This window comes from Procambarus clarkii, chromosome 6 (genome assembly GCF_040958095.1).
Source record: "Procambarus clarkii isolate CNS0578487 chromosome 6, FALCON_Pclarkii_2.0, whole genome shotgun sequence".
Lineage (NCBI taxonomy): Eukaryota > Metazoa > Arthropoda > Malacostraca > Decapoda > Cambaridae > Procambarus > Procambarus clarkii.
This window is the reverse complement of record NC_091155.1, coordinates 24,956,933-24,979,523: the sequence shown is the minus strand read 5'-3', so window position 1 is coordinate 24,979,523 and position 22,591 is coordinate 24,956,933. Positions and strand designations below refer to the sequence as shown.

Here is a 22,591-nt window from a genome sequence, read left to right as displayed (position 1 = left end):
CTATTTACTGGAAGGTGAACAGGGAGGGTATTACGTGAAAGGAAACGTCCCCAGCCATTTCTATCCCGGCTGGGAATCAATCCCAGGGGAGCCTGTCCGCCGAGCGGACAGCACACTGGACTTGTGATCTTGTGGTCCTGGGTTCGATCCCAGGTGCCGGCGAGAAACAATGAGCAGAGTTTCATTCACCCTATGCCCCTGTTACCTAGTAGTAAAATAGGTACCTGGGTGTTAGTCAGTTGTCACGGGCTTCTTCCTGGGGGGTGGAGGCCTGGGACACTGAAGCCCCGAAATCATTTCAAGATAACCTCAAGATAACCCACGGTCCCTGATTGTCAAAAGCAAAACCAAATGTATGTGTAGAGAGCAAATTCCAGATTACTACTGACAGTTGCTCCCACCTAACACAAATGTTTGCTAGGCCTAGCAACATCCCCTGGGCCCAGTTTTTTTTTTTTTTATGCGTCGAAAGTTTAATACAGACAATACTATAATAATATATAGGCCTGTATAATACAATACGAGCCTCCCTTGAGTTATATCAGGTATATGATACATAGACTTTATAAAAACTATTGATGGAGGACGCGTCTATTGTTTTACTCTTCTTGGTTTGTTGCCAAGCAGTGGAAACGTGTGTGTAGTCACCTATTCACCTATTTGTGCTTGCGGGGGTTGAGCTCAGGCTCTCTGGTCCCGCCTCTCAACTGTCAATCAACTGGTGTACAGGTTCCTGAGCATATTGAGCTCTATCATATCTACACTTGAAACTGTGTTTGGAGTCACCCTCCACCACATCACTGCCTAATGCATTCCATTTGTCAACCACTCTGACACTAACAAAATTCTTTCTAATATCTCTGTGGCTCATTTGGGCACTCAGTTTCCACCTGTGTCCCCAAGTGCGTGTGCCCCTTGTGTTAAATAGCTTGTGTGTGTGTGTGTGTGTGTGTGTGTGTGTGTGTGTGTGTGTGTGTGTGTGTGTGTGTGTGTGTGTGTGTGTGTGTGTACATGTCTGCTACTTACAGCTCCATGAGACGTAAGGAACATACAGTACTCCACAAATCGTTCCGAACTACTTCGCAGAAGCAGCCTTCGCCAAAATAACAAGGAATTACCAAGCAGCCGAATTACGACTTATAGATCAACACCAATAGCGCCTGAAAACCTGACTGGGATAATAGAGTAGTTGCGTGGAGAGACTTACCAAACTTATCCATGATGTTGGGGTTCGCGTGGACGGTGTAGAAGAACTTGACGGTGGGCTCGTCTCCTTCTTCAGCGGCAATGTGGAGTGGCGTCTGTCCCGCCGACTGCAACACGTCCACAGGGAGAGAGACAATGTGGTGTTAGAAGGATCATTGTAGCACGTCTGATGCTCCATTCGTGGCGGATCCTCACCAAGACCCCCCCCCCCCCTTCACTAACATACGTGGGTATGATCTTGATCTAGACCCCTTCACTAACATTCGTGGGTATGTTGACCAGACCACACACTAGAAGTTGAAGGAACGACGACGTTTCGGTCCGTCCTGGACCATTCTCAAGTCGATTGTGAGAATGGTTCAGGACGGACCGAAACGTCGTCGTCCCTTCAACTTTTAGTGTGTGGTCTGGTCAACATACTTCAGCCACGTTATTGTGACTCATCGCCTGCATTCGTGGGTATGATCTTTACCTAGACCTCTTCACTAACATTCGTGGGTATGATCTTGATTTAGACCCCTTTGCTAACATTCGTAAGTAAGATCCTGACATATATAAATAAACCTAAATTTAAACTAATTCTTTTCAAGGGCAAAAGTAAAACTGAGATCCATCCCTTGACATTTTATCACAAAGTGTCACATTAGCCCAAACGCTCTCGCCAGGTGTGCCAATAAATAATATCCCAAGGCAATGGAGTTATGGCTTATGTGTATTTGTGTTTACACGCGATAATGACCTTGACAGAGTCGTGTAGTTAGGGTCAGTTATGTCTGAAAGCCAATACGTGCTATGTGTGTGTCTTGCTAAGTGACCTCTAACATTGGGTTGATATGGTGGAGTGTGATCACTATATGATATTTATAGTGGTATATCCGTTATGGTGTGACTATTATATAATATATATATGGGTTCTCGGTAGTACAGTCGGGTTCGTTATCAACTCACAATCGAGAAATCCGAGTTCGAATCCCGAGCAGGACAGAAATGGTTGTGCTGCCCTGCCCAACCATTTGTTGGGCAAGGCAGCCCAACCATTTCTGTCCAGTTCGAATTCTTGCCTCGACATGTAGTCATTGACAAGGACTTTTGACAAACCACCGGCTTTCTGTCATCTTCGAGGCCACTAGAGAAATGATGACCCCTCAGGTAAATTCAGGTAAACCAGTTGAAGAATGGTTTTGGGCTTCCAACTCTCCTTCTCACCCCCCCCACCACCCTCTTCCTGTATATGTGCACATGTGAGAGTGCCTTATATAACAAGTTACAGCCCCGCTCCTGTGCCAGGCAAGTCCACTACGGGCTCACCATAGCCCGTGCTACTTGCAACTTTTGTTCTAAGCAGCTGAATCTAAAACAACAACAACAACGTGTGCCTTATCCTCACTACACGGGGGGGGGGGGGTTTACATATTAGTCAGCAACTAAAGTAAACCAAGGACGCTGTCGATATAATTACCGAGTTTTGTTTTCATTAATATATAATTAACAAAGGGGAGCGGTATAGTCCGTGGGTGTGGTCGGTGAAGGGGGGCTGAGGGTCCTATCTCTTAGTGTACGTCATCGAGGCCAGCGATACGCTAATGGTTGCTTGCATTAATCTAGGCTCGTAAATAAACGGTAAAGGATTATCAATTATTAAATAATTTGCTATTAAGCCAGCTCTTTAGGATTATATGTGCAGGGATGTCTCGGCAAATAGTAAGTTTTACAGTTTAGATTAGTCTATGGTTTTACAAGTTTTCTTTCTTTAAATTGTCATAGAAAATTACTTAAATAATGTTATAGCTATAACTATAATAAAGTTTATTTACACTAAATTTTGAACACATTTCTTCCTGAAGGGTAAAAACAAATGTCTTCCAAGTTCATGTAAGACACTTCCAGCCATTACAAATTGGTGCAAAAGTAAATGTACTTTGGCACCAGTTTGTGATGTCTGGTGCACAAGTACCTCTTTACCAAATTGTTAAAAGGAATGTACAAATATCCAATTCCTTACCTAAAAAAAATCTAGTGCGTAAATTTTAGCTTTATTAAATAAATAAACTCTGTAGCTAGTAAAGGTTCACTGTATTATAATCTTTTGGATATATCTTATTAATAAAATATTATTATTATTATTATTCTTGCCAGAAGGAGATTCGAACCCGTACATTTGGTACGCCCAAACACACGCCCTAGACCACTACACCACGACATGGTCTAAAGTAATGCGACCTGAGATTCTACTGAATCCTCCAGGGTTTCTGAGGCTTCCTCTGAAGCCTAATCAGGGGGTTTCTGAGGTTTCCTCTGAAGCCTAATCAGGGGGTTTCTGAGGTTTCCTCTGGACCCCAATCAGGGGGGTTTCTGAGGCTTCCTCTGGACCCCAATCAGGGGGGGGGTTTCTGAGGCTTCATTTGGAGCCCAATCAGGGGTTTCACTCATTGCCCGCCATGCACTCTGGCTGTGGTCCAGGAGTAAATGCTTCTCTTCTAATGTTTCTCTAAAGTAATGCTTCTAATGCTTCTCTAAAGTAATGCTTCTCTTCTAATGCACAATGAAATCACATGGAGGGTGGGGAGCGTTGCGTGAAACCCTGATTGGGCTTCAGTGGAAGCCTCATGACCCCCCCCCACCCCCCGAGGATTCATTTGAGTCCCAGGATATATTATTTTTACCATGTCGTGGTGTAGTGGTCTAGGACGTATACTTGTAGTACCAAGTGTGCAGGTTCGAATCCTCCTCATAATTCTTACAGATTTTCTCAAGATTATTAATCAATTATAATAAATTCTTACAGATTTTCTCAAGATTATTAATCAATTATAATAAATTCTTACAGATTTTCTCAAGATTATTAATCAATTATTAATTATGAAATATTTATTATTATTCAAATAATTAATTATTATTAATTCATTATTGTTATTATTGGAAACCTAAAGCCTAATGTGCTAACTGACACCTTTATATAGCGTTTTGTTTACATAATTATATTTACAAATTTACCAAAGGCTCTCTACATCCATAGTGACCTGGACGGGAACAGGAAGCCGGCGGCCTATCAATAGCCCCCCCCCCCACCTCCTCAACCGCAATTGTTCCAATAGGATTTTTCTATCTGGATTTTAAACTGAAACTGTCTTGGATTTACGGCTTCGACAGGTAGGCGGTTCCATGTATTTATATCCCTATGGGTGAATAACATTAGTTTTCTGTCCCACTTTGTGGCTTGTTGAGCTTGAAGATGTAGGCTGTGGAAGGGGGGGGGGAATACATTCTACATTCCTTTCCTTCGATGGAGGATCCTATTCGACCTATTCCAGATCCTTGTTCTCATATGTCCTTGCCATGTTCTACAGTAATACTGGTTTAACTCAGTAATACTTACTAAACCTCCAACATTTCCGCCTTCCACTACCTTCCGCTTCCTCCTTACCAACCCCTCCGGTCACAAAACTCAAATCTCTGAATAGACAACATGATAAATACGAGCGTTGGGGGACGTAACCGCACGCACTTGAGTCGGTGAGGCGAAAAAAAGCAGTGCTGGTGGAGCCACTTGTCGGGGAATTAGCATGCAAACAAGAAGTTTGGTTTCTTTTGTTATGACGAGAAGAAGGGGAAGTTGGGTCGGTGGACATGATGGCTAATCTCTCTCTCTCTCTCTCTCTCTCTCTCTCTCTCTCTCTCTCTCTCTCTCTCTCTCTCTCTCTCTCTCTCTCTCTCTCTCTCTCTCTCTCTCTCTCTCTCTCTCTCTCTTACGTAAATATCTACCCAGAGATTCAAATAACCATACCAGAAGGCCGTAAAAAAATATTATGACATATTCCCAGGGTGATGAAGCCTGTTGCAAAAGCGGTTTGGTGAGCAGTTAAAGATGGTCACTAAAGTTGCATTTCGTTTAGTATATAATCTACAGTAATTACCCTCCAATTGCTGTGGCTATTATGGTGAGTTACCTTCAGGAGAGGGGAAATGCTTCTTTGATATACCACCGAGGGCTTCCATTCTAGCTATCATCTCTACAGCTTATCCAATTTAGATGAACTATGCTGAATCATGCACCTTACATATTAAAATGAATTACGTTTATCCATGTAACCAAATGTTTCCAATAGTATATAAAACTTAGTCTTCAAAGGTTTCTAAAATACTTGAAAGTCCTTTTTTTTAATATAGGAAGGCATTGATTAATGCCACAAGCCTCGATTATTATTTATCTAGGCCTTATGATTACCTTTTCCCTCTACCCCTTCGACATGTCCAATAGAACCAGGAACGAATGTGCAAGTATTTGCAAACAACATAGCTACCAAGGCAGAGGATCAACCCAAGCATCCGTTCAGTCGTACCAGGAGCTAGACACCCTACCCTAGAGTGTATTAACGCGAGCGAATCTACTTACATTCTGGGCGTCGGTGTTGGAGCCCGCCTCGACCAGGATTCGGACCATATCCGTGTCTTTTTTCCGGCAGGCGATGTGGAGGGCGGTGTCTCTGGAGAGGCCGCGGACCGACTTCACCTGGTCTGAGCCGTGGTGGAAGACCAGCTCCCGGACCAGCCCCTGGTGGCTCGCCTCCACCGCCAGGAAGAGGGGAATGTCTCCCCGCTGTAAGCAACCACAACAGGTTAGTTACGTGATCATCTTAGTCTATCTTAAGGCTAAGATGGTCGCACACACACACACACACACACACACACACACACACACACACACACACACACACACACACACACACACACACACACACACACACCTGACGTGGTGAGTGGACAGCTCTCGGGATTCGTAGTCTTAGGGTCCGGGGGACCGAGCCCCGGCGGAGGCGGAAACAAATGAGCAGAGTTTCTTTCACACTAATGCACCTGTTCACCCCTCTATTTTGTGTTTTTTGTTTTAAGTCTAAACAAAATGCAGCTAATGCTCTTGTATGCTTTTATATATTACAAAAAATTTTGCATTTCTTTATACGTACGAAGGAAGATGGGTTACAATTGCAACATTTGTGTGTAGTGAGTTTACTTGTGTAAGGCTTCTGTAAACTTCCCCTAGTGTACTGGGGAAGTTTACAGTACACTATAACCTAATTTCTGCATCTAAGGCAATAACTATCACCATCACCACTACTCTAACAAGCCATTAGCACCAAGGACAAGCTAAGAGTACCAAGTTGGAGAGCTCTTCATGCTGTGTACCAACCACAATAACTTAAACCTCCTGCCATATGTATCTCCCAAGGTTACCCTCGAGATTCCTGGAAGCTAGAAATTTCTTCCTAAGAATCCACTTACCCTCAGCCTGACTGACTTACGACATCAAAAGAGTGTAGACTACATATAGCGCGCGCGCACACACACGCACGCACGGCCCCCCTTGGCTGGACCAAATGATTATAGCATGTAGGAGGGCAGAGGGAGGGAGGGAGGGAGAGAGGGAAAGAGGGAGGGAGAGAGCGAGGGATCGAACTGGCAAGTCGTGACTCTTGCCCAAATTAGAATTAACTCCGCTCCTGTTCCTCCTTCTTTTCCACCACTTACTCCTCTTCCCGCGTCAAGCTGGATGTATAATTCGCTTACCAAGTCCTTCCCGAGTCATGTCTTACTTGTAGAGAATAATACATTATAGCTGTATCACCATCACACACACACACACACACACACACACACACACACACACACACACACACACACACACACACACACACACACACACACACACAAGATAAACATGGGCAGCTCTCAAATAGTTCCTTAAACTCGCTCTGCGCCTTTACATCCTGTACGACAACATCCTCAAGGATATTTAATGTCCTTTGTTACTGAAATTCTGAATCGGCTCTGTATGCTCCGAATCAAATTTATGGATTAGTTTGTAATTCGTGTTCCCTTTCAGCTTAACGATACGCTGCTGATGCTTTTCACAATGACCAAACTTAATTAAGGTACCGCTAAACCCAAGAGACACCAACGTGTGGTAACTGGGTTCATCTACTCCCACTATGATTTCTTTATCTACCTCCCTACACGCCGTAGTGGGGGTGTTCTACCTCTCTACGGCTTGTGAATTCACTGTCTATGGGCTTTATCTACCTCCCTACACGCCGTAGTGGGGGTGTTCTACCTCTCTACGGCTTGTGAATTCACTGTCTATGGGCTTTATCTACCTCCCTACACGCCGTAGTGGGGGTGTTCTACCTCTCTACGGCTTGTGAATTCACTGTCTATGGGCTTTATCTACCTCCCTACACGCCGTAGTGGGGGTATTCTACCTCTCTACGGCTTGTGAATTCACTGTCTATGGGCTTACACAGTCAATGGTCATGTATAACTTCTTAAGTCCGTTTTATTCATGTATTATTATTATTATTCACGTCTTTTGCAATCAATAATTCGCTAGCAGTTTGCACGACAGATTCAGCGAGATATTATAATCAACAAGAAACATCATAGTAAAGGGCATAATATTCTCTCCTAAATCACATTAGCTATTCCTTAAAAATGTAAGTTATCAACTAGATTCTTAGCAAGACTAAAGTTTTCGTATTTTCATGTTATAAATTAGGGCTAGGTAGAGTGCTGTTCACTCGAGGCGTGAGAAGGAGCCCTAGCACTTGACCCCCTTCAAGTGAAATAGATATAAATGAGTCTCCCTTGAAATACAATCACTTGAATCAGGTCACGAGGTTAGTAGTTGCAATCCGTGTCCCGTTTTTCTTTTTTCTTTTTTTTTAAGCGCCGAAAATCATGAGAAAATAATGTTTCTTCTGTTATTTAGATATAGAATTAAGTGCGTTGATGATTGAGAATTGGCTGTGGCCAATAACAGTCTTCATCTTATTTGGGCTCTGGCTAATTCTAACGTCAGTTTATTCTGATTTCGTCTAATCCTGACTTTATTTCTCCTCGACTCTTCTATATAAGTTTCTGATACGCCAAACGTAACCTTATTACAGCGGGATCTGGATTAGAAAGGTTCAGAACACTTCATCACAGACTTGATTCCCTGTTTTGTTTACAAACGCATGTAAAGCATTAATTCCTTCCTCTTGGCTTAGTTTCTCAAGGTGCTGGATTTCTAGGAATTACCAAATCCTAATATTTGGTCATTTTTTCCTGGTATTGTCCAGTGGAGGATAATGAGGGAGGATTAATCCACCCAAGAGGTGATAAAGGCATGAGTATAGTCCTTAGACCAGTGGATGATGGATATGCTTTCGTGCAAAATTGGTCTCGTCATTCATATATATATTGGAAATTTTATAGAGCACTTTGTAAGTTATCTAGCAAGCCTATACATACACATTCGAGGGGCTTTTATTTTTCGCACGTTTGATGTAATTTCAATACACATTGGTAAAAATGTGTATACACACATTGCATCATGGATCGTTCTATGTCTACCACCACATAATTTATTAATAATTTACTTATATATGTATTTATTGATGTGGTTGAGCTGGATTACCTATTACATGATTACGTGGCTGTTTACATACACACGTGACACCTGCTTTCCTAGGTACTTACGAGGTCTGTAACGAGTTCGAAGTCCTAGTTGACGTGCACGAACGCTAGGTACTTACGATGTCTGTAACGAGCTCGAAGTCCTAGTTGACATGCACGAACGCGGCGTACTTACGCTGTCCTTGACGAGTCTGAGGTCCTGCTTGGCGTGCATGAGGACGGTCTTGATAAGCGCCACTGCTGCTCCCGTGCTGCGGTTCGCCACCAGGTGCGCTGCTGTCTGCTCTCTGGGCTATATCATAGGCGAGAGAACAGTGTTAATCACACGAGTTAGAGCTCCACTCTGGTGAGCCCACTCCGGGCTCACCATAGCCCGTGCTACTTGGAACTTTTGGTTCCCAGTAGCTGAATCTTTTAAACAATAATATTGTTAATTAATATTAATAATGTGGTGTTAATATCTGACTGGTTAATAAGCGAGGGACTGGAGCTCTGGCTGCCACCTCGCTAATTATGTGAACATGAAGCTTAATAGGGCTTATTGCTCGGGTATGGTATTGGGCTTATGGCTTATCAACCTCTGGAGGGTTATTAAGGCCACCACAGTAGCATAATGACACAGTAATTATATACTTTTGTCCTGAACATTGTCCAGGACTAAGGTAAACTGAGAGTATATTTTAGTCCTGGACACCAAGGCTGATATTCAGCCTTGAGTTGCCGCTTTAAGACAATAATTCTCAGTAGTCCACTTTTAGACTTGCTTTTAATTTCATATAAAAAAAGCTTAATTTTAAACAAAACTTTAAGACTGAGTTGTGATCATATAAGACTGTCAAGGTCCTTCTTGAACTCTCACAAATGAGGTTTTGACTTAATACATAAAAGATAATTAATAAATTATCTCTAGACTGTGTCAATATTTAGAAGTAAGGTTTCTGTATGACGTGCTCAATCTCAATATCTTCTAGACAACTGTATTCTACAGACTAAATGAAAATTACGTGAGAAATAAGCTCCATAGCTTCCCTACCCAAAGCAAGAAGTTCTCATTAAATATATATATATATATATATATATATATATATATATATATATATATATATATATATATATATATATATATATATATACATATGTATATATATATATATATACATATGTATATATATATATATATATATATATATATATATATATATATATATATATATATATATATATATATATATATATATATATATATATATATATATATATATACATATATATATATATATATATATATATATATATATATATATATATATTTCCTATCTAATATCAGCGTCACTAAACAATACGTATAAAATAACTTGAAGCAGAAAAACAATAGCAACAAATACACCAACAAATGCATAAAAATGAGCTCCAAGTTCTCCCAGCAGCCAACAGATGGCGTGAAAGAGCTCAGAGGTGGAATAAATAACTTTACACTTAAAAAAGGCAAAGAAATTGCCCCCCGTGACTTTCATCTGAGTGCCAAGACGTACCTAGAGTCCTGTAGGCTAAATGAGGATGGAAAGTTAGGAGGTGAGCTAAGCCTCTGGGAACTGTCTAAGAGGTCCAGGGCCCAGTTGAGCATTTGGGGAAAGCAAAAATTAAGGCTGTCCAAGAACATCCAAGACCTCAGTGAAAGGGGATTTAAAAGACCTTCATGAAGATAAGAAAAACATATATAAGCCTTTGTGATTCTCAAATGTGCATTGTGAGGCTGACAGGTGGTAAAGGTCAATATATATATATATATATATATATATATATATATATATATATATATATATATATATATATATATATATATATATATATATATATATATATATATAATATACATGCAGAAAAACCACATTTGAAGAATTAGAGAATGCTGAACGCGTTTTCGGCTCAATTCGCCTTCATCACAGGGAGATAGAGAGTTAACCCACTGTATCTCGCTCCGATGAAGGGGAATTGAGCCGAAAACGGGTTCAACATTCTCTAATTCTTCAGATGTGGTTTTTCCCACACATATAATCCTCTTGTGAACCATGAGAGGAATAAGAGTGACAGGTGACATAAAAGAGGTGCAATAAGCCTCAGAGCATTCATGGCGTGACTAAAAGCATGAGTGAGAGGTGCAGCTAGGGATAAAGGAGGCAGTGAGAACCATTGCTCTAGCTCAGAGCCCAAAATGTAAACATAAACAAAGCCACGTGGTACGAGATAAACACAGGACAGATGACGGGATTCGGTGCAGTTGGTGGCAGAACAGAGAAAACAGGAAAACCATGCTTTAACTTGTTTATATTTCATGCACACAAACGTAGACAAAGAGTTTTAACTTAAGGCTGAGGAAAGTAAATATATAGTAATTTACAAGCTTGATGCATGTTGACTCTTGTTAAAAGTCAGACACAATACTACACAAGCTTGGGCTTTGCTATCATAAATTTGAGTACGCAACTGCAATCTTTTTTTTTTTCTTAGGATATCCACACTTATTTATTGACGTTGTTTGTCTCAGATGTGAACTCTAGTTTTTGCATCAGGAAAATTTGCACTTTGAAATTTTTATAATAAATTGGAATAAAAACTACTTTGATTCCTTGAAGAAAGAATCCCTTAGTAAGGTGTTGGAGTTGACAACTGACGCACGTGTAAGCTTTTGTATGTATATAATTTTAACAAGTGCCTTTAGTGTAGCTAAGTTTTTTTTAATTTAATGTGAGATTATTATTCCTTATAATCAAAAAGCCAAGAAAGGAAGAACTCAGAATGTGATTTTGAATTCCTTATCTGTATTATTAATGCGTATTATATTGGCTTTGAGTACTGAATCCGTTCCAGAATCATAAGTCTAAAATGATATTTGGAACAAAGGTCATACACAGCAGAAATACATCAGTAGAAGCAAGTCGCATGCACATTACACAAAAAAGATGAAAGCTGGTTCAGTATATCAGTTTACGGATCTAAAAGTGATTCTAACTTGTCGTACGCTAAGTGAGTGTTTATGTACTATATCTACTAAGTTAGCAGAGGCTTATTCAAAGCAAAATCTAAAACACATTACCTCATGCAAAATGGTCTAAGAGGGGGGAAAAATACATTTAGTTTATATTAATAGGATTTTATGGATAGCTATTATCCTAAACTAACTAATCTACAGGTTTAACAAATCTTGTTTATGAAGACTCCTGACACACACTGACGCGACACACGTTCAGTGTGTGCCTTGCAAACAGCAAAAAAATTAAAAAAATATTAATGGTTAGCCTGAAGTTCAGGGTAAAAAATTACCAAAAAACAGCATATTCTACCCCATCTCCCTGCAAAATCTGGAGTGGTTAAAATCAGCGATACGTCAAAATATTATCAATACACGCTACAAAAAATAAAGAGACTTATTAGCCACAGAAAAAAAACAAAAAAATATCCATATTATGTACTACGAGAAAAACTTGCCACCAGGCAAATTTTTCGAGCTAGCGGTCTACCTCGGCAAGTAAAAAAATTACAGCAGCACAAAAATTTACGTATTGCTTTATAAAAATGTAGAGCGTCCTTGAGCTTCCTGTGGTTTAGCAGACGTGTTGCTGCCTCTGTGTCCGCGCCCTAAGTAAGTATATATTTCTGTGTCAAAAAACAGAGATTTGAGAGGACTATGTATGTATGTATGTATGTGAGTGAGACACAAACGTGTCCAAGATGATTTTTTTCTGGGGGTCTATGATGAGATATAGAGAAGAGAGGCAGAAGCGCGCTCACGCACACACACACGCACACAAACCAAAGTGACAGAGCACACATGGCAGATAAGGGATAATAAAATCAGATATATACGTCGTTGAGTGTCGTGTTAGAGGCTCGTTTTTCATCATTGCTACTGACGTTGGAGGAGCGCTTGTCGAGCGGCGCCCTTCCCATGAACTTGCGCGCTGTTTGGGCTCGTTCACAAACCATGTGAATAGTTGTTTGCTGGTAGGGCTGGAAAAAAGGCGTCAGAGAAAACTTCAGCCTCAGGAAAGCAAACTATAAGAAAGTTCCTAGCAAAGCAATTTTTTTTTTTTAATGCAAGGTTTAAATGCACCCGGTAAAAATGGGGGTGCGGACACTAGGCGAAGGAATATATATATCCCCAGTTGAACACATAGGCACACGTCTGCATGATTTTAAACATCACACAGACATTACACAGGTCACAGATAACATTACACAGGTCACGAAGACACTAAACAGGTCACGAAGACACTAAACAGGTCACGAAGACACTAAACAGGTAACACACATACACACACACACACTAAACAATTCACAGAGACACTACAGAGATCACACGAACACATACAAATATCACGAATAATATTACAGTGGGCGTTAACAAAAGCATTTACTACTAGCACTAAAATTCGCACTATAACTCTACCAAGCCACAGACTCATCGCTGTAATGAACCTTAGACGACTATAAGACCAGACACTCAAGAACCCCGGTGCTAGACAGCAGGAATTATCAGGGAGTTTGATGCCTTTCGGAAAATACACAGGAATTAATTTTTTTATTTTGATAATAACGCAGTTTATGGAAAGCTGTAAAGAGTGCTTACATCTTCCTGATATTGGTCCAGTTGTCTGCCTGATGGGTGGTTTAATGTTAAGGTTAATGATGTTATTGGATTCTTTGAGATTGGGGTCTCACATTCTCTCTCTCTCTCTCTCTCTCTCTCTCTCTCTCTCTCTCTCTCTCTCTCTCTCTCTCTCTCTCTCTCTCTCTCTCTCTCTCTCTCTCTCTCTCTCTCTCTCTCTCTCTCTCTCTCTCTCTCTCTCTCTATCTTTCTCTCTGGGCCTCATATAGCCAAATACGACATGTTCCAGATACGAAACAGAAATAGAAACAGAAACGACGACTCTCGGGGATTTGTTAGTGAAAGTTCTAAATCATGACTGAAGAACCAAGATCTTATAAAAAAGAATTAAAATTGAATTTCGACAATCGGAGAATATTAACTTTTTGGTTTTGATTGTTTCTTTCAAATATTGTCAAATGTAGTTTGTTTTTAGGGGTGAACTTGAGAGAATTGATTATTCAGTGAGCAGAATTACTGAACTTGGGTACAGTCTATATGTATGAGACACTGTACTCCTGTTTGTACCCGTTTATCCAGGGTACTCAAGTACAGAACAAGAGTACGTACTATGCTCTGTACATCCGTTACAGCTGTCACTGTACCATCATCACACGTCACTGTAATGCTACCATACTCGGCACTTAATTACCCAGAGACCTGATGATTGAGACAGTTATCAGACAGTAACCTGCTTCTGTCTTCTCTGTCAACCTTTTCAGACACCCCCCAACCCCCAACCCCCCCCCCCCTTCCCCCCGTTAACCTTTTCTGCCACCCCCTGTCAACCCCTTCTCCCACCCCCGTCAAACCCTTCTGCCACCCCTCCTTCATTCACCTGAATTCAACAGGTACATCAAATCAACGAAGTCAATTAACTGAATGAAGACACTAATGAAACAAACGTTAATTAACAGAAGTAAACAAACCGGGATAAAGTCTCCCTATTACATATTTTCATATCAAGTTAATTGTCAAACTACGTCTTGAGAAACTAATGAAGTTGGGAACCTTTTCAAGGTTGACGCAGAAATTAGTAGGCAGGGAAATCCAATCCCATCTGAAAGCTATTCACGAATCTAGGCTGAGGAATTCAATTCGATCTAAAAGGTGTTCATCTATAGCAGGTTTACAACACATGGAGTTTCAGTCACATCTCAAAGGTATTATTATTTTTTCTCAATCTACTGGACGACGCTAGATTGTTCATTTACGTTGATTAATCGTGCATGCATGTATATATTTTTTTTACCTGTGAATGGTGTGACGATCCATGGTTATACAAAGTGAGTTTACCAATGAAAAAATTACATGAAAAGACAAATCGATACTGAAATGTACGACTCCAATCAACAGCTTGAATGAAAACCTAAGGTTTAATACCTGGCACCTTGTCTTCAAAAAATCTTTACACAATATACCTATGCATGACGAGGAGACCTTGAACGACGCGTCTATCTTTCGTAGTCTTATTGAACTCGGGGGACAACGTTTCGTACTCAGTCCTGGTCCAAGGCGGACTAAATGGGAGACAAGTTTCGGTCAGTCTTGATCCAGGGTGGACTTGAACGACGTTTTGATCAGATCTTTTCCTAGCAGTGACTTGGATCACGTCTCGATCAGTCCTTCCAATGGGCAAACTTGGATGACATGTCGATCATTCTTGATCAAGGGGTAAATTTGGACATCGTTTCGATCTGTCAAGCTCACTGGTGGACTCTGACGGCGTCTCGATCATTCCTAGTCAGGGATGGACGAAACGTTGTGCAATTTCTAGTCTCCAAAGCGTGGGTTACTTATGCCAGTAAACAGGGCAATGAGGAGCTTGATCAGACCAACAGCAACGTTTCGCTCAGCCTGAAGTCTAACTCAGCCTAACAGAAGGATGCCTCTTTACCTTGTGATCAGTGGTGACTTTACAAGTCAAAATGGCTGCACATGTTTCTTGAAGTCTGTTTGTGTTGGACTTCATAGCTGTGTTTCAATATTTACGTCTGGGTGAGTAAGTAAGGAAAGGAGGGAGTGGGTAAGGAAGGAGGGAGTGGGTAGGGAGGGAGTTAGTGCGAAAGGAGGCATGGGGGAGACGAGGGAAGGGGGCAGCAGTACTGTAGGTGTTCGGATATCGCTTTTAAGCTGATTACTTTTATTAATGGAGGCGTGACCCACACACGTTTGTGAGGAGAGAGAGAGAGAGAGAGAGAGAGAGAGAGAGAGAGAGAGAGAGAGAGAGAGAGAGAGAGAGAGAGAGAGAGAGAGAGAGAGAGAGAGAGAGAGAGAGAGAGAGAGAGAGGAATGTTGGTCACGAAATGGGTACAATTTCGTGAGAGCAGTAATGGCTCCATAGGTTAATCCTGTCCCTTTTAATGTGATCTTTCTCTCTCAGACAAAGAGAAACTTTTCGACTGATCTTCGCCATTTTTTTTTGGGGGGGGGGGGAGAGGGAGGGGAGGAAGTTCCATTATGTTTTGTTTGGTGTTTCTTTTGAATGTGTGTGTGTGTGTGTGTGTGTGTGTGTGTGTGTGTGTGTGTGTGTGTGTGTGTGTGTGTGTGTGTGTGTGTGTGTGTATATGTGAGTGTATATGTGAGTGTGTGTGTGTGTGTGTGTGTGCGTGTGAGTGTGTGTGTGTAGGTTTGCAGTACCAAGACGATTATAGCCGCAATATACTTTCTATAATCAGTGATAGAAGTCATCACTTAATACTATTTATGCGAATATTTTAAGACCGTTGCTATTCCTGCAAATACTGCAAGCAACACCGACCGGCAACGGGAGCCGGTCGGCCGAGCGGACAGTACACTGGACTTGTGATCCTGTGGTCCTGGGTTCGATCCCGGGCGCCGGCGAGAAACAATGGGCAGAGTTTCTTTCACCCTATGCCCCTGTTACCTAGCAGTAAAATAGGTACCTGGGTGTTAGTCAGCTGTCACGGGCTGCTTCCTGGGGGTGGAGGCCTGGTCGAGATACAGTTCAACACAAAATAGGCTGAACAACCTGCACTGATAACGTTTAGCAGTGCAATAAATCACTGTTTTAACGGTGAAAGGCACTAAAAAATTTCCACTAAATATTTACACGTGATTAGATGTAACTATTAATTGTAATTAATTTAATACTTTATCATTATAATTATTATTCTTAATAATTATTCTTTAATACTTTATTGGTATGCATTACAGTCACTAATTATTTATCATTCACCCTTTGCGTCATAGACCTCCGCTTGTTACAGTTCAGTGCTCCAGACCTCCGCTTGTTACAGTTCAGTGCTCCAGACCTCCGCTCGCTACAGTTCAGTGCTCCAGACCTCCGCTCGCTACAGTTCAGTGCTCCAGACCTCAGCTCGTTACAGTTCAGTGCCGCAGTAACAAGGGAACAATTGTGGCCCAGTTGATGCTAATGATGCATTACATACGTGAATTTACCAGTGGGTGCCGGATGGGAGAGTGCCAACTGTGGCCCCCTTGTTAGTGGGTCAATAATGGGTGTTTGGTAATGCCAATTGTGGCGGTTGTTAGTGTGTCAGTCATGATGTTTGGGAGGGAATTATCATAGGGGGGAAAGCGCCAAGCCATAACCACTATATGGCACTGGGAAAGGGTCAGGCTAAGGATTTGGAATGGGACGTTGGGGGGGAGGGGAAGGAATGGTGCTCAACCACTTGGAGGGTCGGGGATTGAACGCCGACCTGCATGAAGCGAGACCGTCGCTCTACCCTTCAGCCCAAGTGGTTGGGCATATTTGGGTGTGTGCCGATGGTGATATTTGGTAATAATAAACAAAAAAACGTAAATTCCATAATCTTTATTTTCTCATGTTTTCCTCACCCCCCCCCCCCCCTCTTCCATTACTTTTTGTTACTTCTTTCACCATCTAACTCCTTTCTCCATCTCTGTTAAACACACACACACACACACACACACACACACGCACACACACACACACACACACACACACACACACACACACACACACACACACACACACACACACACACACCTGTTGATCACCTGTTGATTGACGGTTGAGAGGCGGGACCAAAGAGCCAGAGCTCAACCCCCGCAAACACAACTAGGTGAGTACACACACACACACACACACACACACACACACACACACACACACACACACACACACACACACACACACACACACACACACACACACACACACACACCAGTACCCTGATAAAACAGAAGGTTAAAGTTTACTTCACGTCAGACATACCAGCACCCCATTACAACTTCTCATAATTCAGGGTCGTGTACCAGCCTGGAACACAGTAACCCGCTACCTGGAAAACCTGATAGAAGACGGGACTGACGCGAGGCGCAGGTTCCATGGTGAATGGACCAAACATCAATGCGCCTGGCCAGTAAATGGATAGGTGACTGCACGAACAGCCTCGCTCTTGGTTATATAATGTTTGTTTAGAAATTGGTACAGTTGCATTAAGCGGGTCGGGAGTTAATAATAGGAAACAAAGCATTGTTTATGTGTGTGTGTGTGTGAGTACTCAGCTAGTTGTATTTGCGAGAGCTGAGCTGTAGCTCTGGGGTCCCGTCTTTCACCCTAAAATCGGCTAGTTTATGTTCTCAAACCCTCGTGGGGGGGTCTTGGAGCTTTGGAGAGGTCTGTCCAGACCTTTCAAAGAGTTTTTATCTGATCTTTGGGAGATCTGTCTCCACCACTTCACTTTCATTTATTTAATTCACTTACAGCTCTGATACTGAAAACGATAATTTATAATATCTCTGTGGCTCATTTTGATTCATTATTTACCACCTGTGTCTGTTTTTTCGTGTACCTGCAGCAGAAAATAGAGTGTGCTTTTCTGCCCTGTCAATTCCTCAAAGTATTTTGCATGTGATGATCATGTCTTTCTTGGTTCTTCTCTCTGGCAACGACATGGGGATTATATAGTTCATTCGGTGTTCCCTTGATACTCATATATCTTAACACTTTTCCTCTTCCCCTTTTTTCTCACCTTCTAACTGCACACACCCTACACACACCCCTTTCTACACACCCCTTTCATTACGCCGTCGTCATTACGAAGATTGCTATTTATTTCTGCACATATTTTTTGGGGAAACGTGATAAATTGGTTGCTCAGTACTGAAGTCACAACATTCGGGGAATGCTGAGTGGGCGTCGTGTTGGAGCTGTTAAATGAGGCTCTTACTGATAATGTTCCTTCATCGCCTTGTTTTACGAGGAAGAACGAACCGAGAGCGAAAATTGACTGAGAGCGTTTGCTACTCTCGCTGCGCTTAACGAAAACATCTGATCCGCTGTTTAACGAATACGTTTTGGTGGGAGGTTTAACGAATACTTTTTGGTGGGTGGTTTAACGAATACTTTTTGGTGGGAGGTTTAACGAATACATTTTGGTGGGAGGTTTAACGAATACATTTTGGTGGGAGGTTTAACGAATACTTTTTGGTGGGAGGTTTAACGAATACTTTTTGGTGGGAGGTTTAACGAATACATTTTGGTGGGAGGTTTAACGAACACTTTTTGGCGGGAGGTTTAACGAATACTTTTTGGTGGGAGGTTTAACGAATACTTTTTGGTGGGAGAGAGGACGTGTAAAAACCGTTTGATAATGGTTTCTGATAAGTGGTTACGTTCCCAGGGCGGAATTTGTCAAATGCTAGAACGAAAAAATACATTAATCTGCAAAAGTTGGATCGTATTATAGGTTATTTATCTTACTCAAATATTTGCATATAAATTTTACTTTTGAAAGAGAAGTGTTAATGTAATTTTTGACTGGGTACTTTATAATAAATGCTAACTGTTTAAATACATCAAACAAGGTTGTTAACTGCACTATATCAATATTATTATACATAATATAATGTTGAAATAATCTTGGAATTATTTATCAAAAATTAATTAACCTGCTTTTAATCCCTAGAAAAATATTAAAATTGGGTTAAAATTCTGCTGAAAAATGATCGAGAATTGGCGTGTTGCTCAACAGATGTAGACACGTCTATATACGTTAAGCGCCGCCGAAGGGTTAGCACTGCCAAAAAAAAATTTCAATAAATTCGTACTCATAATATATGTGTTTACACTGTTTAAACTTTGTTGATATAATTAAATTTTGCTGGAAATTTGCGGGATTTGTCCTGTTTTTCTATATATTTATATTCACGCTGAAGTATCTATAAAGAGTTAGAAAAATGGCTGGAGAACAGAGAGTATTTGGATTCTTTTAACCCACATATCTGAACATTACGGATGTGAGGAAGTTTCGGTCCTTCCTGGACCATTATAAAGTTTCACTTCCGTTATTTTCTGAAATGAGGGTTGGGTGTCTGCTAATTTTCAGCCCCGTTATTGTGAGACTCTCAACACAAAAGTATTTGCAATATTGCATTTGTATGTGATCTGTTTGTGAAAGATAACGTGACGTGTGTGTGTGTGTGTGTGTGTGTGTGTGTGTGTGTGTGTGTGTGTGTGTGTGTGTGTGTGTGTGTGTGTGTGTGTGTGTGTGTGTTTATGTGTTTGAGGAATTTGGAGACATTGTGGGACTTCCATTATCCCATCATGTCCCAAGGTCAAAAGTGATCACTTAGTCTAACGCACTCAAACACACACGCGTGTAATAATGTTATATATGTTTGTTCTAAGCTATTGCGTGTGGGGCTCTACCTAGTGGAAACTGGTATGTGAAGAATGTAGAATAGTGGAGAAGGTATAATTATTAGACTGATAGGTTAAGAGAGAGAGAGAGAGAGAGAGAGAGAGAGACCGATGGACAAATAGATAGATATACAGATAGACAGACTTCCAGGAGGATGTGTCTGCAGTTCTCAGATACAACATACAACACATCTTATATGTAGCATCGTACATACTCCGCACTTTGCCAGATCCGTAGATGAGTTACGATAAGCTGGTCCTCACAGACAGGTCTGGGGAACCTTAGTTCTGGTCTCAGCGCCAACGTGTTTGTAAACAATGGTCTGAGAGATTGGTCTTGCTAAATGAGGTGCCAGAGCCTCTCTAAAACCTTTCTTAGCTCTCATGAACAGATGATAACGGGACTGGAGTGTCTTCACTCTGGCCCTTGGGCATCTCCTCCTTGACACGTCTTCTTCTTGGCACTTGTGCTTCTCCTTGACACGTCTCCTCCTTCACACGCGCGTGTGATCCTTGATGTTAGTGTTTCTTTCTCTTAATACTAGTGTCCCATCCCCTCTACACTAGGGATTCATTCGTCTGACACTAACGTATCTTCCCTCTGACCCTAGTGTCTCTCCCTCTTGACACTTGGGCCTCTTTTCGTTGATACATGTGTTTCTTCCCTTTGAGACCATCGACTCTTACCCATGAAACTTGCGACTCTTTGACACAAGTGTATCTTCCCCTTGACACGTGTGTCTTCCCCTTGACACGTGTGTCTTCCCCTTGACACGTGTATCTTGCCCTTGACACGTGTATCTTTCCCTTGACACGTGTATCTTGCCCTTGACACGTGTATCTTTCCCTTGACACGTGTATCTTCCCCTTGACACGTGTATCTTCCCCTTGACACGTGTATCTTTCCCTTGACACGTGTATCTTCCCCTTGACACGTGTATCTTCCCCTTGACACGTGTATCTTGCCCTTGACACGTGTATCTTTCCCTTGACACGTGTATCTTGCCCTTGACACATGTATCTTTCCCTTGACACGTGTGTCTTCCCCTTGACACGTGTGTCTTCCCCTTGACACGTGTATCTTGCCCTTGACACATGTATCTTTCCCTTGACACGTGTATCTTCCCTTGATACTTATGTCTTTTTTCTCAGACGCTCAATTTTTCTTTTTAATTATATACAACTGGGATGCAAGAATTCCCCATAACAAAATCCACCTGTTTAGATTTTAGCTTATTTTTGTATTATTTTTTTTAAATTCGATAAAACATTTGTTTCTGGGCAAATTATATTCATCTGTATCTTGATTCTTCGCTGTTAATTTAGTTAAATTTTAATCTGCAAAGCAAGTTAGAGTTTTAAAGGACACAGGACGAGGACAGGTGGTTATTAAACAAGCTGGTATCAGTAGTTAACTGTAATACTACCTAGTTATTCCAATTACTCGATTTAAGATAAGAAACTCTTGTGCCTTTTTTACGGCGCTATCCAAGAAACTGTTAGACAAACAATTTATATTTGGTTAGTAATTAGATAATTCCAACAGTAGCAATTCAACTAATTTTTGATCTGATAATTATATAACCATTTGATCATCTAATTTTCCCTATTTTCAAGCGTGAGGAATGATTAGGTAGATTAGTTAGCTAATTATCCGGACAGATGTATTAGTTCATTTCACTTTGGTTATTTATGATGACTATTTCCAATCCACTTATCCAGTGTCCAAAATTAACCAGATGCACTGTTGCTAATTCATTAAATAATCCCTCACTCTAGCCTACTCCTATCTCCTAGCCTGGATATTTTATCAACTCACTCTCCAAACACATACTCTCACCCTCTGGACACATACTACTCCCCCCTCTGGACACATCTACTCCCCCCTCTGGACACATACTACTCCCCCTCTGGACATATTTACTCGTCCTCTGGACATATCATTCTTCCACCTTATATCCAAGGAATACTTGCATTCTTTAAGATCGACATAATATCCTTTTCACTCCTACTAAGTAAGCCTCAACCCCACTGATCAGCAGTTCCTAATGTAATCCTTTCCCCTATTAGTCCCCCTCTATGAAGCTAATCTCAATCTCCTTCCCTCACCTCAGACCTCCTAATCTCTCTCTCTCTCTCTCTCTCTCTCTCTCTCTCTCTCTCTCTCTCTCTCTCTCTCTCTCTCTCTCTCTCTCTCTCTCTCTCTCTCTCTCTCTCTCTCTCTCTCTCTCTCTCTCTCTCTCTCTCTCTCTCTCTCTCTCTCTCTCTCTCTCTCTCTCTCTCTCTCTCTCTTACCTTTCCCCCTCTTGACAGTTGTACCTTTTCTCTTGCTCTCTAGGCTATCAATCTTCTCCCCCTCTGGATAGCTAATGCTCCTCCTCCCTTACCCCTATATGTAGCTAATCTGTAAATAGCAATAACCCTCCTTTTCTCTTCTAGCCCTCTCGTCTCAGGATCAACCTACGTCTCTCTCCTTCCGACCAACATAGCCCCCAAGCCTCAGGAGCAACCTACGTCTCTCTCCTTCCGACCCACATAGTCCTCAAGCCTCAGGAGCAACCTACCCCGCCCGTAGCATTGATGTCAGCCTTCTTCTGCACCAGGTGTCGTATGGTCTCCTCTCTGCTGTACAG

At 41.5% G+C, this 22,591-nt stretch overlaps 1 protein-coding gene across 1 annotated transcript in view; it reads right to left on the bottom strand.

The window, feature by feature from the left end:
* The window catches only part of nompC (no mechanoreceptor potential C), a 64,289-nt gene that overhangs the window by 35,714 nt on the left and 5,984 nt on the right, over positions 1–22,591 (bottom strand). The window contains exons 2-5 of the mRNA XM_069310956.1: positions 22,523–22,591; positions 8,834–8,950; positions 5,600–5,803; positions 1,208–1,313 (exon numbers count right to left, since the gene is read on the bottom strand). The exon at positions 22,523–22,591 is cut by the window's right edge and continues 30 nt beyond it. Of these exons, the coding sequence (XP_069167057.1) occupies positions 1,208–1,313; positions 5,600–5,803; positions 8,834–8,950; positions 22,523–22,591 (496 nt within the window). The remainder of the gene's footprint in view (positions 1–1,207; positions 1,314–5,599; positions 5,804–8,833; positions 8,951–22,522) is intronic.